Consider the following 18175-nt stretch of genomic DNA (forward strand, 5'->3'; position numbering starts at 1 on the left):
TAGTTGAAAGTTCTCCATCTAGATCAACAGACTGCAGGCTGAGAGTGAGACACTAGGCATAACTTGAGCATGTGAAACAAAACCCACTCCCCAATGACATACTTCCTCCATCGAGGCCAGGCTTCCTCCACAAGGCCACACTTCCTAATAGCACCCCTATGAGCCTATGGGGACATTTTCATTCAAGCTAGCACAATCCCTATCTCTGAGGGGAGGGGATGGCAAGAGGAAGGCCACAGCATGGCCCTGAAAACACTTTACCACAAGCAAAGTTCCCTGATACTCAGGATAAATATAAAACTTTGTCCACCAATTTTTCTCTGTTGAAATGTAGACTCAAATATGTAAATTTAAAAGTAACATACTGATTAATGAATAATGTTAAAATTTAAATAAGGAAGATGATTAAAGTCAAGCTGAGCATGGCAGTTCATGCTTGTAATGAGTACTCAAGAGGTTAATGGATTATGAGTTTAGGGCCAACCTCAGCTATGTAGCTAAAACTTGTTTCAAAATACCAAAAAGTCAGTTTTAAACATTTCCCTAAATTTTCATCTTCTGCACTGTTAATGGTTTATTGTCTACTCACCCAGAGATTTCCGTTCACTTATAGAACATGCTATTGATATAGGTATGGATATACATATATAGAAAACACATATTTATACATGGGGCTTTGAAAATATAAATAGGATGTATTATAAATGTCATTTTCTAAGTTTTTCAATTTAGTAGCTTTTATAAAAGAATTCTTTACAGTTGCTGCAGCTTTTTTTGTGTGTTCTTGCTTTGATAAGGTAATATCTAATCATGATAAGAAATTCAAACACTAAAAGATATACCATGCTGAAATAGAAAAGACATTGAAGGTTGCCCTTGCCACCATTAAAAGTTACTGAGCTGGCAAAGCCCAGCTGATTTGATGAGAGGCAGAGACACTGTTATATATTATATAACTATTATATAGTTCTGCTTACTTTGAAATTCTTAAGACTTTGTAACAATGAAACATTAAAACGTCTTAAGGCCTTTTGGAAAAGTTATTTGAAAGCTTTTATTGATCTTTTACCCAGAAGAAGTTGGAAGATGCCCTCAGCATAGCTGCTACATCTTATCTGAAGTCCAAGTTTCTGATTTGGTGTTGATCTGATCAAGGATTTAAGTGTAGAAATCAAGGTGGCTGGCTGACAGAGACAGGACAGCTTTGTAACAGTGTGGTACTATTTGCCATCTGAAACAGGCTCAAGACAAGGTGTGCCTGTGGTGGGGCTGGTGATGGAAGGAGGTCCCAATGTCATCCTCTGGGTATGGGAGACCGTCAAGAACAAGGAGCCCGTGGTGGTGTGCGAGGGGACAGGCAGAGCTGCTGACCTCTTGGCCTTCACTTACAAACATTTGGAGGATGGAGGGTGAGTTGTTGAGCCCTCTATTTTGAAAACACTGTGACTATTCCTTCTTCTTCTTTGGATTTTCAAACTGTGTGTTTTCCTGAGCTCGATACTGTCACAGTACAGGCTGAGACAGTCACTCCGCTTTCACTTGTGCATCAGACTCCTACCAGTAACCAGAGGAGTTGCAGTCTTTGTAGCTGAACAATGAACCACCATTTTAGGTGTCCAGACTGTTTGAGAGTATTATGCCCAAACTGAAAACTCACTGCTCTCTTAAATCCTATTAGTTTGAGTATACTATCTTAGAGTGTATTGCTCCAGGGGGACCTGGAAATGAATACTCCTCACATTAAACTTTGTTCTTTTCTGCACCCCTCTGCTCCTACCATGCATTTGTTTCTTGCTCATGGGCTGTCTTGAGGTTGGCCTTCTGAATAGGGTGCCTGCAGTGAGTTTCTTTAAAAAGGCCACCTTTCAGAAATCACACATTTCTTTTCACATTAAAAAAAATACATGGAATACCCATTTTGAACTTTGATGGATGTAATTCTGCAGAATTTGACTACAGAATTTGAGTTTTGTAAACTTGGCTTCCTGTTGCTCCACCTTGCCTCTTGCCCTTCATGCTTTAAATGTCAGAGTCTATCTTGGACTCTTCTTTGGTTTGCATCAAGCTATGCCTGTTTATTTCTCTGCCAGGATTCTACGCCCTCAGGTGAAAGAAGAGCTCTTCTGTTTGATTCAGAACATGTTCAACTTTAGCCTTAGACAGTCTAAGCACCTTTTCCAAATTCTAATGGAGTGCATGGTACACAAGGATTCTGTAAGTATGATGAGTTGATGACTTTTTAAAAAAAGGCCACCTTCCAGAAATCAACCATTTGTTTTCACATTAAAAAAAATATATGGAACACCTATTTTGAATTTGATAGATGTAATTCTGTAGAATTTGTCCCTTGAGTTTTATAAACTTGGCTTCCTGTTGCTCCTCTTCCGTTCTTGCTCTTCGTGCTTTAAATATCAGAGTCTATCTGGGACAAAACACTTAGAAAAACAGTATTTCAGAAGAGGTTATCAAACATAGATACTTGCAAGAGTTGAAAGAGTAATTATATGTATTTAGTGAACTCATCTGCTGTTTTAGATGATCACATTATAGCATCTTGGGTGAGACTTGCAGGAGGGTGCCCTGTGTACATTGGACACGGGGAAATTTGAGAATCAAGCGTGCAATAGCAAATGTAGTTCAGCTGAGTATGGTGGTATGCACCTTTATTTCCAGCACATGCTGAGGCAGAGGCAGAGAGGCAGAGAGGCAGAGAGGCAGAGAGGCAGAGAGGCAGAGAGGCAGAGAGGCAGAGAGGCAGAGAGGAGAGGCAGAGAGGCAGAGAGAGAGGAGAGGCAGAGAGAGGCAGAGAGAGGCAGAGGCAGGAGGCAGGAGGCAGGAGGCAGGAGGCAGGAGGCAGGAGGCAGGAGGCAGGAGGCAGGAGGCAGGAGGCAGGAGGCAGGAGGCAGGAGGCAGGAGGCAGGAGGCAGGAGGCAGAGGCAGAGGCAGGAGGGGCAGAGACTGTTCATCTTTGTGAGTTTGAGGCCAGTCTGTTTTATGTGGTGGGTTCCAGTCTAGGTAGAGACCCTACCTTAGGCAAGGCAAGGCAAGGCAAGGCAAGGCAAGGCAAGGCAAGGCAAAGGCAAAGGCAAGGCAAAGGCAAGGCAAAGGCAAGGCAAAGGCAAGGCAAAGGCAAGGCAAAGGCAAGGCAAGGCAAGGCAAAGGCAAAGGCAAAGGCAAAGGCAAAGGCAAGGCAAAGGCAAGGCAAAGGCAAAGGCAAAGGCAAAGGCAAAGGCAAGGCAAAGGCAAGGCAAAGGCAAGGCAAAGGCAAGGCAAAGGCAAGGCAAGGCAAGGCAAGGCAAGGCAAGGCAAGGCAAGGCAAAGGCAAGGCAAGGCAAAGGCAAGGCAAAGGCAAGGCAAAGGCAAGGCAAAGGCAAGGCAAAGGCAAGGCAAGGCAAGGCAAAGGCAAGGCAAGGCAAAGGCAAGGCAAAGGCAAGGCAAAGGCAAGGCAAAGGCAAGGCAAAGGCAAGGCAAAGGCAAAGGCAAGGCAAGGCAAAACAAAAAAGGGCTATGACTATAATGAAGACTCAGAAAACGTCTGTATGTTTCAGGGAACTGATCCCAAACTTTGTATTGGTGACTACTAGAATGATGGAAAACAGAAAATTAAAGTAAATGCAGATTTATTGTCATTTGTAGCAGTCTATCCAGAAATAGAAGGCTTAGCAAAACCACAAAGGGATTGTGTTGGTTCTGAAGCTTCTGACCTTACAAAATCAATGGAGCAAGTGTAAGCCTGGCAAGAATGAACACGAAAAACCCATTGGCATCTTCAGTAACCACAGCCCTGTTAATAAGTAGCCATATGCTTTTAAATCTACTATTTCATCTGAAATAGCCCAGGACTGAGTTCAATATGACAATGGCTGTTCAATTCCATTTTTGAAATTATGCAGCTAAAGGCTAGACAATTTATGTGATTTGTCCAATTATCCAGTTAAGAAATGGCAGGCCTTATCTTAAAGTGCTTACTTCTTCCTGTCATTTGTGTAATATAATTACTGAACAGTGAACAGAAAGATCAAGGGAGGCTAGAGAAGAAAACTGTGGTGCTCACATGACAGCAGTTGGGCTCTGTGGAGTTGGTGGTTGGAGGTTGATTTTGCTTATGCACACAGTAGCACTCTGGTTAAAAGGATCCAACATGTATGTATGTATGTATGTATGTATGTATGTATGTATGTATGCATAGTTTTAAAATAGGGCTTTGAGTAGGCTTTTTTAGTTGTGTCTTTTAATTTCCAGAATCTTTGCCATTTTGTGGATGTGTAACTTAGATTTAGTGGCTTAAAGATACATCCCCAACGTGGGCTAATTAGATCTAGTTCTACTTGGGAATGTAACTTGCCATTCCTGGCTTTTTTTCCCCCTGTCAATGTAGCTTCCTGTATTAAATGAGATAAAATTTCATTTGGAAAGATGTAGTATGTATGTAAATAGGTACAAATGTAGGTAAAGTCTAGAAAGGAGACCAAAAAAAAAAAAAAAAGAATAATGCTAAAGGTAATGTGTGCAAGGACAAAAGGACATGTGGGACATAAAGAGGAGAACAATTTGTGGGGAGGGTACAAAGTGGGGTGCAAGAGGAGCAGGGAGTGGGAGATTGGAGAAACAAGAATCACAAGAACATACTACTTTGCTGAAAATCTCACAACACACATGCTGATTTATATTAAAAGTCGTTAACACACCAGGAAGTCCTATGCACTTGGACACTGGGAAGACTGCAGTTCATTGTGCCAACCCTGGGGTCCACAGTCATCATACTGAGGTTAGGGTGAATATTTGAGGAGTCACTAATCACTATGAAGAAAAGGTCTTAGTCTCTAAGTTTAAGTGAGCACAGGGCTCCCGTCTGTTTGCCATTCTGAGTTGATTTGTATTGGGAGTTAACACTGAGGCTCCCCTAGTAAGCTCCACTCCACATGGGATTTTAAAAGTTTATTGTTTTTCCTAAGATGCTCCTAATTTTTGTCACCTTCTTTGAAACAGTTTTTCTTCTATAAGTAAAATAGAACCATGGTACTTTGAAATGGCAAAGCAAGGAATATTTTCTCCTGTGGCTTAAATGCTGATTTTTTAAAAAATTTATTTATTTTATTTTTTTATTTTCTGAGACAGGGTTTCTCTGTGTAGCCCTGGCTGTCCTAGAACTCGCTTTGTAGACCAGGCTGGCCTCGAACTCAGAAATCTGCCTGCCTCTACCTCCCAAGTGCTAGGATTAAAGTGCTGCCCTTAAATGCTGATCTGTTTTGTTTTGTTTTGGTTTGGTTTAGTTTGGTTTTGGTTTTTGTTTTCAAGACAGGGTTTCTCTGTGTAGCCCTGGCTGTCCGGGAACTCACTCTGTAGATCAGGCTGGCCTCGAACTCAGAAATCCTCCTGCCTCTGCCTCCCAAGTGCTGGGATTAAAGGTGTGCACCACCACAGCTCGGCTTAATGATGGTACTGTTTGAAGGCATTTCTAAGGTAGATTCTAAACTGTGTGCCTTTCTGATTTTTCCCCATCACAGATCACCATATTTGATGCTGATTCTGAAGAGCACCAAGATCTTGATTTGGCCATCCTCACGGCTCTACTGAAGGGTGAGTGACCTAGCAGATCTGCAGTTCTACCTTTCTTCCTGGTCTCATGTTCTAGAAGTTGCTGTGCTTTCCATATAGGTATTTTTAAATAGATTATTCCTTTCTTTCCCCCTAGGTACAAGCTTATCAATATCAGAACAATTAAATCTGGCAATGGCTTGGGATAGAATGGACATTGCCAAGAAACATATCCTAACTTATGGACAACATTGGAAGGTATAATGAAAATGACATTACTTGAAAAAAGTATTTTGCATATTGGTTTGTTGGGGGTAGGGATAAAGACAAAATTGGAGGAGAATCAGTTATATTCTGAGGCCCAGGCACCCAGGGAAGCAAAGGCATGGCTCTTCCATGGTTTGTTTCCCTGAAAACAAAATTTCTCTGGCTTCTTGAAGGTTGAAATACAAAGTTAAAAAGATCAAAAGACTAGAAACATTTTAAATTTGTTTTTAAATGAATGTGATTTTGCTTTTTTATTTCTTATAACTGAAATATTGTCTTAGTGGCTTTTAAAAATATATATATATATATAAATGTAGTGTTTATAGTGAAACAGATAGAGGCTACCACAAGAAGACTAAAAGTCAATAGATTCTCAGCCCTTAGCATCTTAATCCACTGAAAACACCATGTGTGTCTCCTTTCTCTATATTTACCCTTATTTACACGCTGTGATTAGTGTTGTTCTAAAGGGTCAGAGTAGATCACAATGCTAAAATGCCTACAGGAATCTCTTGTAACTAAACCAAGATTAAAGCTGTTGTGGTTTGAATTGACTATGCAAGTGACAAAGATGAAGGGAATAATTATTGCCAAGGGAAAAACTTTATTCCACAAGTTGTCCTTGGAAAGACTTGTGGGTCACCTCAAAGTCAGCATCCCGTGAGAGTGAAGGCCATTCAGCTACTTGTCACACTGCTGACGTGTGAGCTATGATAACAGTTGTCCAGGATAAATTGTAAACACTTTAGCTAAAAGTACTGACTCTGCTTGAGAGCCTACGACTATCTGATAGATGACTAGATGGAGAGACAAGACTTGGCATCTTTGTCTTCATACTGCCTATTCCTTTTCTGCTCACTTTTGAGGCAGACTCTGCTCTGCATGTAGAAGTGCTGGTCATTTGAACAATGGTTTGTTCAAGAGTAAAATGAAAGATTAACTTGACCACTGCCAGCTGGAGTGGGTCTGCCTTTCTTCTACTTATGCATTCTCTGCTACTCAAACACCAGCATTCCCTCATTTGTGCAAGAAAGGACAGATACTACTCTGAAGCTCTTGAATGGAGCCGAACATTTCTTAGTCCACCAAGTATAAGACCAGGATGCTTGTGTGTAAGAGGAATGTTGTTTGAAACTTTGGTTATGACTAGTGGACAACCACCAAAATCTTAGATCATTCCCCTAAAGGAATCAATCAAAGCCAGCAGCCTTTTGTTGGCATGAGCAGCTGGTATCCTCTTGAGCTCATTTCTATTGTTACCATGCTGCATGGTGCTGTCTTCTACTATCAACGGAAACCAGCGAAAAGCAGGAAAATGTGGTCAATATTAGTGATAATGCCAATTAATATTTTACTAAAAATTTAAGTTGTAACATACTTCAGTTGTGTTTCATTCAAACTAACACACGCACATGGTTTAAAATATCAAATAAGGTTAGAAGACTATAAAAATTATGATTTCCTGTTACAATGAGCCCTTACACTTGACATTTTTTGATACTTCTAACTTTCTAAATTCTAAGTTTTATCACATAATACTTTCTGATTCACCAGTCTTAGACACTTCTTGGCCTTTTTGTCTTGTGTGGTTCACCCTGTAGTGTCCAAAGCTGTCTTCTGGTTTTGGTGCTTGGTTGTGTTATTCTGGGATTCCCCTCACCAGCATGGAATCTTCTTTCCCCTCTGGCATGTTTACTATTTCTCAAGATATCTTTTCTAGCTTTACTCTTCGGTAATGAGGCATGGAGTAGCAACTTCCCAAGAAAGAGCATGGAAGATAAGTCTTCAGAGGACCTAACATGTGGCTATATTTTAACTCACAACTAGAGATATTTTAAAATTTGTATTATTATTATTTTGGTGGTGGTGGTGGAGATTGGGATGTTGGTATTGGTTGTGGTGGTGGTGTGGTCTGTGTATGTGTGAGTGTGCACATGCCATGATACCCAAGTGGAGATGAGAGGACAGTTTTGTGGAGTCAGTTCTTCCCTTATACTGTAACATAGGTTCTAAATATTCATCTCAGGAAGCTATGCTTTCAGGGTAAATGCTTTTGCTTGCTCTAGAACTACTTATTTTTTTCCCCTGTAGGATTTTGAGTGCCCAGCACTGGAGTTGACAAATGAGCATAATTCTGTCTTTAGACTCTTTGTGGCCATTTTTTCCTTCCTTACAAGTTTTAAAAGATTTACTTTCTCCAAGGCTCTGAACTTTCACAATGCTGTATGTTAGGTCTTGTTTTGGCTTCTTTTCTATTGCTGTGATAAAACTTTATGAACAAGGCAACTTATAAAAGCAAGCATTAATTGAACTTAAGGTTTCAGAGTGTCAATGTCTATGAGAGTGGAATAAAAGCATGGTAGAAAGAACAGTTGAAAGCACATATATCAAAACCAGAAGCAGGAGGCAGAGAGGCACATGGGAACAGTGCAAGTCTTTTGGACCTCAGAGCTTGACCCTAGTGACACACCTTCTCTAACAAGGCTACACCTCTTTGTCCTTCTCAAACAGTTCCACCAACTAGAGACCAGCCATTCTGTTATATGAGTCTGTGGGGGCCATTCCCATTCAGAACACTTACAGCTTCATTATGTACATTATTTTGAACCTGCTTCCATGGGTCTGTTCCTGTGTTTCCCCTGAATTTTCTAGATTCCTGTTTTCTGAGTATTCCATTGATGACTGCTCATTGTGCCTCTTGCATTTCTTGTGTTTGTGTTTGCTAGGTATTCTCAACGTCTCAGACTCAGTGAAGCCTTTCTTTTCTGGTAGCACAGGGTTAGTCTAGGAATTCCTAAGAGTACATTTGATTGCTGAGTGGGCACTCTTCCCTCTGTGTTCAATGGCACCAGGAATAAATCTTATTTTTTTCTATCTGAAACTATTCCTAATACTCCTTCTGAGCCATTCCTCCTGAATTATTTGGTTCCAACTAGCTTTTTGATCCATTTGCATTAACATTTTACTTAATGGTGAAGACAGACAGGGAGATGTTTTTTGCCCTGTGAGTTTGAACTTCAGAAAAAGGTCATCTGATGCTGTTTGCTGGGGGACTCCTCTCAGTGTGAGCACATTCATGTCTTCTATTGCATTAGTGATGATGCTAGGAAAGAAATCTCTGAGCCAGCTAGAAGGTGCAAGCCTCTCTGCTTATGGTAAAGGGTGAGCCTTTTCTTAAGTCATTAACTCCTCAAACTTACAGAATCCTTGTGTACCACGAACTCCATTAGAATTTGAAAAAGGTGCTTAGACTGTCTAAGGCTAAAGTTGAACTCTGTCCTCATGGCCTTCTAAGTTCTGCATTGTAATTCAATAGAGCATGTGTTGTTGCTGTTCTTGTGTTGTTGTTGTTTTAGTTCTGAGAACTGAATTCAGGGCTTTGTCCACATCATGCTCACACATAAAGTTACATCCCCACCTGATTGTTTTTGAATGTCTTATACAGTGGGCACACTGTGTTAGTTTTACTGGGTAGTTTCTACTAACAGTTCCACTATGGCCTCAACATTAGACAGAGCATGTATATATGAACTGCTCTGTGGTGCTGCTGTTATATGGCATAGATCTGTGTGGCTTTTGAAGCTTCTCATTTCAACTGTTAGTCTTTGAGTGGACTGTTGAGCCAACCACCACTTGACCAACTGCTTTCCACATTCTACACTGCTGTTCTCATTTCCTCCAATTGCACCCCCCCCACATCCTCCCCTTCTGCCTGGTACTTGTGAATCAATTTGTTCAAAGAAATCCCTCTGCTATGGTTTTAGTAGAATTTTTGATAGGGGAATATTAAATTAAAATGTCCACTATATTAGTTATATTCCTAAACCAGGTAAAGTTTAAATGGAAGAATGATGGTACCCAAACAAACAAATGAACAAACAACAAAAGTGAAACCAAAAATTAAAAAAAATCCAGTAGTCAAATGAATTAATGAACATTTACTTCCAAGTCCAAACTAAAAGCAAACCCAGAAAAGCTTAGATTTTCATTACATTTACCTTTAAGACTCATCATCAGATTGAGAGATGTTGAGGGTGTTACAGTGTTTATTTTTCTTATACAAGAATGTGAATCATTCTTGACTATGTCTTCAGTTAGGCCCTGAACATTTCTTAGGAAGATTATATTTTATAATGATAACATCTTTGTAGAGTTATTCTTATTTTTCTTAACGTTGTTTCCTTTTATTTTTTTTATTATTTTTTTTTGTTGTTTTTTGTTTTTTTGTTTTTCGAGACAGTGTTTCTCTGTGTAGACCAGGCTGGCTTTGAACTCAGAAATCCGCCTGCCTCTGCCTCCCAAGTGCTGGGATTAAAGGTGTGCACCACCACTGCCCGGCACGTTAATTGTTTTCATACCTCTTCCTTCTTTGTACCTCCCAAAGCCTGGTGCTCTAGAACAAGCAATGCTAGATGCTTTAGTGATGGATCGAGTGGACTTTGTGAAACTTTTGATAGAGAATGGGGTGAACCTCCACCGCTTCCTCACCATCCCTCGGCTGGAAGAGCTCTATAACACAGTGAGTATAGAATACTTCATGTCAACTTGCTCAGGAGTTGTTTGCTAGTTAGCTTAGGACTTGCCTATCTTCCCCAATACTCGTGTACCAACATCGGTTTTAGAAATGTAGACTTACTGTCCAACTTAAGTCACAACCTTACCAATTCCAATTTATTTTAAGACATAGACAGCAGTATGAATAAGAACAAATTTTATGTGAAGTATCTTGACCTAAAGCTACTATTAATGTGTTGCTCTTGGTCCAATATGATGGATCACTGGGTAAAAAGGCACTTGTGGCCAAGGCTGACAACCAAGTTCAACCCTTGAGACCTGAACAGTGGAAGGAGAAAACTGACGCCAGTAAGTTATTCTTTGACTTCCATGTGTGCATACTTGTACACACACACACACACACACACACAAAACAGATACAAAAATAGATTTTCTTTTAAAAAAATGTTCTTAAAACTTCTCTATCCAAAACTCTTTGTTGAAAATGACTATTGCTCATGCCAAGTACCTTCCTGTCCCTTTCACTAATGTCCTCTCCTCAATGAACATTCACCGCTGACTTTCTCATTGTTCCAGTTAGTTAACAGTGATCTTCTTCTAGAATTTGAAATACTTGTAGCTTCTGAGCACACACACCTTCACACTGCTAGTTAATTTTAGGATATGTGTTACTCCCCATTTTCTATTACTGTGAACACTTCCTTGAACCGTTTAGGAAGCTAAATATCATAAGGACTCAACAAAATATCAACTGATAGAATGTATCTGTGTTCAAAGAGATGTGGTTATTTGGTAGAATTTATACATATATTAAAAGTAAAAATGCTCAAAATTTGTGGTTTTTACCACACAATATCCTAATATCCTTATTATTTCTCTCTGTGTATCTGCTTTGAAAACTATTTTTGAATGATCATAGCTTTTCTTAGGGAACCTCTTCTTTTAGGATTAAGTAGTCTAAGCTTCATTACCAAAGATGTTGAAAATTTTTGATATTTTGTGTTACCTGTGTTCTGAAATAAGCTGCCTCCAGCACATGATCATTAAATGAAATGATTCTTTTTCTTCTGTTTTTAATCACAGAAACAAGGACCAACTAATAAATTTTTGCGTCATCTTGTCCAAGACGTAAAGCAGGTAATCTAACTATGAAAGTTGAAAATACCCTTTGCGTATTACATTAGCTTTGAGATGACAGAATGAAAGTTTGTAAACTGTAGGTTTGGATTTTTACTGTGAATTATTTACTCTTTGTAAATAGGATTCTGAATACCTTAATCACCAAATTTTACTCTCTTCTTTGTTTCCCCACTTTGTTTTTGGTTTTAAAGTTCAGCCCATCAAATAAGTGACACAAGCCATGGCAAACATAGCTCAGAGGGGTGTAGTTTAGTGACACAATGCTCATGTAAGACCCTGAGATCCATTGTCACCACCTCACAAACAAAAACAAAGCAAACAGGTTAGATTTTGTGGGTCATGCTTATGATTCTAGCTCTCAGGGGGCTGAGGCATGAGAATCTAGGCTGTATGGACAGGCTGGGCTACATATTTGACTCCATCCTGAAAGACGCAATCAAAATAAGCAAAGAAACATAATCAGTGGACCATCCACCCAGTGGACTATAGTCATCACACAGCCACATAGAACGCCAGCAGCACAGGTCTTTTGGTGATGCCAAGTGTGTAATTTCAGATGTTTTCCATTGACATTGTTTTGAGTATCAGTGGCCTCTTAGGGGTGCAATCAATGGTTTAGTACATCTAAGCCCTAATGCGGGGAGTTAGGATGGTTCAATATCCTTGTGTATGATTTGCTCAGAGTGTTCTCATTGAATGTTGAATAAAACAAAACAAATCTTGAAAACTTGAAGTGTCTTTCATTTGTCACTCAGAATACATTTTAAGAGTTCTGTCATTTTTTAAAAATGTGTTTGATTTTATTTTCACAGGATTTTTTTTTCAAATTTTAAGGTTTTTTTTCCTTTCTTTTTTTAATGAGTATTTTTATTAGATATTTTCTTTATATACATTTCAAATGCTATCCCAAAAGTTCCCTATAAACTCCACACACCCTGCTCCCCTACCCACCCACTCCGGCTTCTTGGCCCTGTGTTTCCCCTGTAATGGAGCTGTAAAATTTGCAATACTAAGGGGCTTCTCTTCCCAAAGATGGCCGACTAGGCCATCTTCTGCTACATATGCAGCTAGAGACATGAGCTCTGGGGGTACTGGTTAGTTAATATTGTTGTTGCACCTATAGGGTTGCAGACCCCTTCAGCTCCTTGGGTGCTTTCTCTAGCTTCTCCATCGGGGGCTCTGTGTTTCATGCAATAGATGACTGTGAGCATCCACTTCTATGTTTGCCAGGCACTGGCATAGCCTCATACAAGACAGCTATACCAGGGACCCTTCAGCAAAATCTTGCTGACATATGCAATAGTGTCTGGGTTTGGTGACTGATTATGGAATGGATCCCCAGGTGGGGTAGTCTCTGGATAGTCCATCCTTTCGTCTTAGCTCCAAACGTTGTCTCTGTAACTCCTTTCATGGGTATTTTGTTCCCTATTCTAAGGAGGAATGAAGTATAGTCATCCCTCTTCTTGATTTTCTTGTGTTTTGCAAATTGTATCTTGGGTGTTCTATGTTTCTGGGCTAATATCCACTTATCAGTGAGTACATATCTAATGACTTCTTTTGGGATTGGTTTACCTCACTAAGGATGATATCCTCCAGATACATCCATTTGTCCAAGAATTTCATAAATTCTTAATATGTTCTTAATAGCTGAATAGTACTCCATTGTGTAAATGTATCACATTTTCTATATCCATTCTTCTGTTGAGTGACATCTGTGTTCTTTCCATCTTCTGGCTATTATAAATAAGGCTGCTAGGAACATAGTGGAGCATGTGTTCTTATTACCATTTGGAACTTCTGGGTATATGCCCAGGAGAGGTATTGCTGGATCTTCTGATAGTATTATATCCAATTTTCTGAGGAACCTCCAGACTGATTTCCAGAGTGGTTGTACAAGCTTGCAATCCCACCAACAATGGAGGAGTGTTCCTCTTTCTCCACATCCTCGCCAGCATCTGCAGTCACCTGAATTTTTGATCTTAGCCATTCTGACTGGTGTGAGGTAGAATCTCAAGGTTGTTTTGATTTGCATTTCCCTGGTGATTAAGGATGCTGAACATTTTTTCAGGTGCTTTTCAGCCATTCAGTATTCCTCAGTTGAGAATTCTTTGTTTAGCTCTGTACCCCATTTTTAAAATGAAGTTATTTGAATTTCTGGAGTCCAGCATCTTGAGCTCTTTGTACATATTGGATATTAGTCCCCTATCAGATTTAGGATTGGTAAAAAATCCTTTCCCAATCTGTTGGTGGCCTTTTTGTCTTATTGACAGTGTCTTTTGCCTTACAGAATCTTTGCAATTTTATGAGGTCCTATTTGTCAATTCTCGATCTTACAGCACAAGCCATTGCTGTTCTGTTTAGAAATTTTTCCCCTGTGCCCATATCTTCAAGGCTCTTCCCCACCTTCTCCTCTTTTAATTTCAGTGTTTCTGATTTTAAGGTGAGGTCTTTGATCCACTTAGACTTGAGCTTTGTACAAGGAGATAGGAATGGATCAATTTGCATTCTTCTACATGATAGCCACCAGTTGTGCCAGCACCATTTGTGGAAAATGCTGTCTCTTTTCCACTGGATGGTTTTAGCTCCCTTGTCAAAGATCAAGTGACCATAGGTGTGTGGATTCATTACTGGGTCTTCAATTCTATTCCATTGATCTACCTGTCTGAAACTGTATCAGTTTTTATCACAATTGCTCTGTAGTACAGCTTAATGTCAGGCATGGTGATTACACCAGAGGTTCTTTTATTGTTGAGAAGAGTTTTTGCTATCCTAGGTTTTTTATTATTCCAGATGAATTTGCAAATTCCCCTTTCTATCTCAGTGAAGAATTGAGTTGGAATTTTGATGGGGATGGAATTGAATCTGTAGATTGCTTTTGGCAGGATAGCCATTTTTACAATATTAATCCTGCCAATTGATGGGCATGGAAGAAATTTCTATCTTCTGAGATCTTCTTCAATTTCTTTCTTCAGAGACTTGAAGTTCTTATCATACAGATCTTTCACTTCCTTAGTTAGAGTCACACCAAGGTATTTTATATTATTTGTGACTATTGTGAAGGGTGTTGTTTCCCTAATTTCTTTCTCAGTCTGTTTATCCTTTGTGTAGAGAAAGGCCATTGATTTGTATGAGTTAATTCTTTATCCAGCTACTGCACTGAAGCTGTTTATCAGGTTTAGGAGTTCTCTGGTGGAATTTTTGGAATGAGTTATATATACTATCATATCATCTGCAAATAGTGATATTTTGACTTCTTCCTTTCCAATTTGTATCCTCTTGATCTCCTTTTGTTGTCAAATTGCTTTGGTTAGAACTTCAAGTACTATATTGAATAGGTAGGGAGAAAGTGGGCAGCCTTGTCTAGTCCCTGATTTTAGTGGGATTGCTTCAAGTTTCTCACCATTTAGTTTGATGTTGGCTACTGGTTTGCTGTAGATTGCTTTTATTATGTTTAGGTATGGACCTTGAATTCCTGATCTTTCCAAGAGTTTTATCATGAAGAGGTGTTGGATTTTGTCAAATGCTTTGTCCGCATCTAACGAGATGATCATGTGGTTTATGTCTTTGAGTTTGTTTATATAGTGTATTACGTTGATGGATTTCCATATATTAAACCATCCCTGCATCCCTGGAATGAAGCCTACTTGGTCAGGATGGATGATTGTTTTGATGTGTTGTTCTTGAATTTGGTTTGCGAGGATTTTATTGAGTATTTTTGCATCGATATTCGTAAGGGAAATTGGTTTGAAGTTTTCTTTCTTTGTTGGATCTTTGTGTGGTTTAGGTATTAGAGTAATTGTGGCTTCATAGTATGAATTGGGTAGAGTTCCTTCTGTTTCTATTTTGTGGAATAGTTTGAGAAGATTTGGAATTAGGTCTTCTTTGAAGGTCTGATAGAACTCTGCACTAAACCCATCTGGTCCTGGGCTTTTTTTGTTAGGAGACTATTGATGACTGCTTCTATTTCTTTAGGGGAAATGGGACTGTTTAGATCATTAATCTGATCCTGATTTAACTTTGGTATCTGGTATCTGTCTAGGAAGTTGTCCATTTCATCTAGGTTTTCTAGTTTTGTTGAGTATAGCCTTTTGTAGTAGGATCTGATGATGTTTTGGATTCCCTCAGGTTCTGTTGTTATGTCTCCTTTTTCATTTTTGATTTTGTTAATTAGGATACTGTCCCTGTGCCCTCTAGTTAGTCTGGCTAAGGGTTTAACCTATCTTGTTGATTTTTCTCAAAGAACCAGCTCCTCGATTGGTTGATTCTTTGAATAGTTCTTTTTGTTTCCACTTGGTTGATTTCAGCCCTGCTGTCTACTCCTCTTGAGTGAATTTGTTTCCTTTAATTCTAGAGCTTCTAGGTGTGCTGTCAGGCTGCTAGTGTACGCTCTCTCTAGTTTCTTTTTGGAGGCCCTCAGGGGTATGAGTTTTCCTATTAAGGCCACCTTCATTGTGTCCCATAAATTTGGGTATGTTGGGGCTTCATTTTCATTAAAGTCTAAAAAATCTTTAAGTTCTTTCTTTATTTCATCCTTGACCAAGGTGTCGTTGAGGAGAGTGTTGTTCAGTTTCTACATGAATGTTGGCTTTCTATTATTTATGTTGTTATTGAAGATCAGCCTTAGTTCATGGTGATCAGATAGGATGCATGGGATAATTTCAATATCTTTGTATTTGTGGAGGCCTGTTTTGTGACCAGTTATATGGTCAAGTTTGGAAGAGGTACCATGTGGCGCTGAGAAGAAGGTATATCCTTTTGTTTTAGGATAAAATGTTCTGTAGATACCTATTAAATCCATTTGTTTCATAACTTCTGTTACTGTCCATGTGTCTCTGTTTAGGTTCTGTTTCCAGGTTCTGTCCATTGGTGAGAATGGGGTGTTGAAGTCTCCCACTATTATTGTGTGAGGTACAATGTGTGCTTGGAGCTTTAATAAAGTTTCTTTAATGAATGTTCCAGCCTTTCACTCTGAGGTAGTGTCTGTCCTTTTCCCTGAGGTGGGTTTCCTGTAAGCAACAAAATGTTGGGTCCTGTTTGTGTAACCAGTCTATTAGCCTATTTCTTTTAATTGGGGGATTTGCAGCCATTGATGTTAAGGGAAATTAAAGAAAAGTAATTGTTGCTTCCTGTTATTTTTGTTGTTAAAGTTGGGATTCTGTTCTTGCACCTAGCTGTCTTCTTTTAGGTTTGTTGAAGGATTCCTTTCTTGCTTTTTCTAGGGTATAGTTTCCATCCTTGTGTTGGTGTTTTCCCTTTATTATCCTTTGGAGGGCTGGATTCGTGGAAAGATAGTGTTTGAATTTGGTTTTATCATGGAATACTTTGGTTTTTCCATCTATGGTAATTGAGATTTTGGCTGGGTATAGTAGCCTGGGTTGGATTTGTGTTCTCTTAGGGTCTGTATAACATCTGTCCAGGATCTTCTGGCTTTCAAAGTCTCTGGTGAGAAGTCTGGTGTAATTCTAATAGGCCTGCCTTTATATGTAACTTGACCTTTTTTCCTTACTGCTTTTAATATTCTATCTTTATTTAGTGCATTTGTTGTTCTGATTATTATGTGTTGGGAAGAATTTTTTTCTGGTTCAGTCTATTTGGAGTGCTGTAGGCTTCTTGTATGTTCATGGGCATCTCTTTCTTTAGGTTTGGGAAGTTTTCTTCTATAATTTTGTTGAAGATATTTGCTGGCCCTTTAAGTTGAAAATATTCATTCTCATCTAATATTATCCGTAGGTTTGGTCTTCTCATTGTGTCCTGGATTTCCTGAATGTTTTGACTTAGGATATTTTTGCATTTTGCATTTTCTTTGATTGTTGTACTGATGCTCTCTATGGAATCTTCTGCACCTGAGATTCTCTCTTCCATCTCTTGTATTCTGTTGCCGATGTTTGCATCTATGGTTTCAGATTTCTTTCCTAGGGTTTCTGTCTCCAGCTTTGCCTCAGTTTGGGTTTTCTTTATTGTGTCTACTTCCCTTTTTAGGTCTAGTATGGTTTTGTTCATTTTCATCACCTGTTTGGATGTGTTTTCCTCTTTTTATTTAAAGATTTCTACCTGTTTGGTTGTATTTTCCTGTTTTTCTTTAAGGACTTGTAACCCTTTAACAGTGTTCTCCTGTATTTCTTTAAGTGAGTTATTAAAGTCCTTCTTGATGTCCTCTACCAGCATCATGAGTTATGATTTAAAATCCAAGTCTTGCTTTTTGGGTGTGTTGGGGTGCCCAGGACTTGGTGAGGTGGGAGTGGTGTGTTCTGATGATGGTGAGTGGTCTTGGTTTCTGTTAGTAAGATTCTTATGTTTGCCTTTCACCATCTGGTAATCTCTGGAGTTAGTTGTTATAGTTGTCTCTGGTTAGAGCTTGTTCCTCTTGTGATTCTGTTAGCCTCTGTCAGCAGACCTGGGAGACTAAATCTCTCCTCTGAGTTTCAGTGGTCAGAGCAGTCTCTGCAGGCAAGCTCTCCTCTTACAGGGAAGGTGCACAGGTATCTGGCATTCAGATCTGCCTCCTGGCTGAAGATGAAGGCCCAAAACCGGGTCTGTCCCAGAAGATGTGTTCCCTCTGCAGTCTGCACGCTCACCTGCACAGACTGGTCTCCGAGGGACATGGGACACAAAATGGCTCTCTCACCTGCCCTGGTGGGCAGAGCCCTCCTGGGCAGACACCTCTTCTCTGGCAGAGAAGGTGCCCGGATGTCTGGACCCTGTCTGTCCCAGAAGT

At 39.6% G+C, this 18175-nt stretch overlaps 1 protein-coding gene across 8 annotated transcripts in view; it reads left to right on the forward strand.

The window, feature by feature from the left end:
• Positions 1 to 18175, forward strand: part of Trpm6 (transient receptor potential cation channel, subfamily M, member 6) — a 162345-nt gene that overhangs the window by 60569 nt on the left and 83601 nt on the right. For 7 of the 8 annotated variants that reach the window (NR_157571.1, XM_006526951.3, XM_017318152.1 and 4 more), the window contains 6 exons: positions 1241 to 1409; positions 2091 to 2214; positions 5508 to 5580; positions 5696 to 5796; positions 10190 to 10324; positions 11404 to 11457. Coding sequence is in view for 7 of the 8 variants with exons in the window: in XM_006526951.3 (XP_006527014.1) it covers positions 1241 to 1409; positions 2091 to 2214; positions 5508 to 5580; positions 5696 to 5796; positions 10190 to 10324; positions 11404 to 11457 (656 nt within the window). In the remaining variant the exon portion in view is untranslated. Of the gene's footprint in view, positions 1 to 1240; positions 1414 to 2090; positions 2215 to 5507; positions 5581 to 5695; positions 5797 to 10189; positions 10325 to 11403; positions 11458 to 18175 lie in introns of those variants that run through there. The other variant, XM_006526952.3, reaches the window with a different exon arrangement.

Source organism: Mus musculus, chromosome 19 (assembly GCF_000001635.26).
Source record: "Mus musculus strain C57BL/6J chromosome 19, GRCm38.p6 C57BL/6J".
In the NCBI taxonomy this organism is placed as follows: Eukaryota; Metazoa; Chordata; class Mammalia; order Rodentia; family Muridae; genus Mus; species Mus musculus.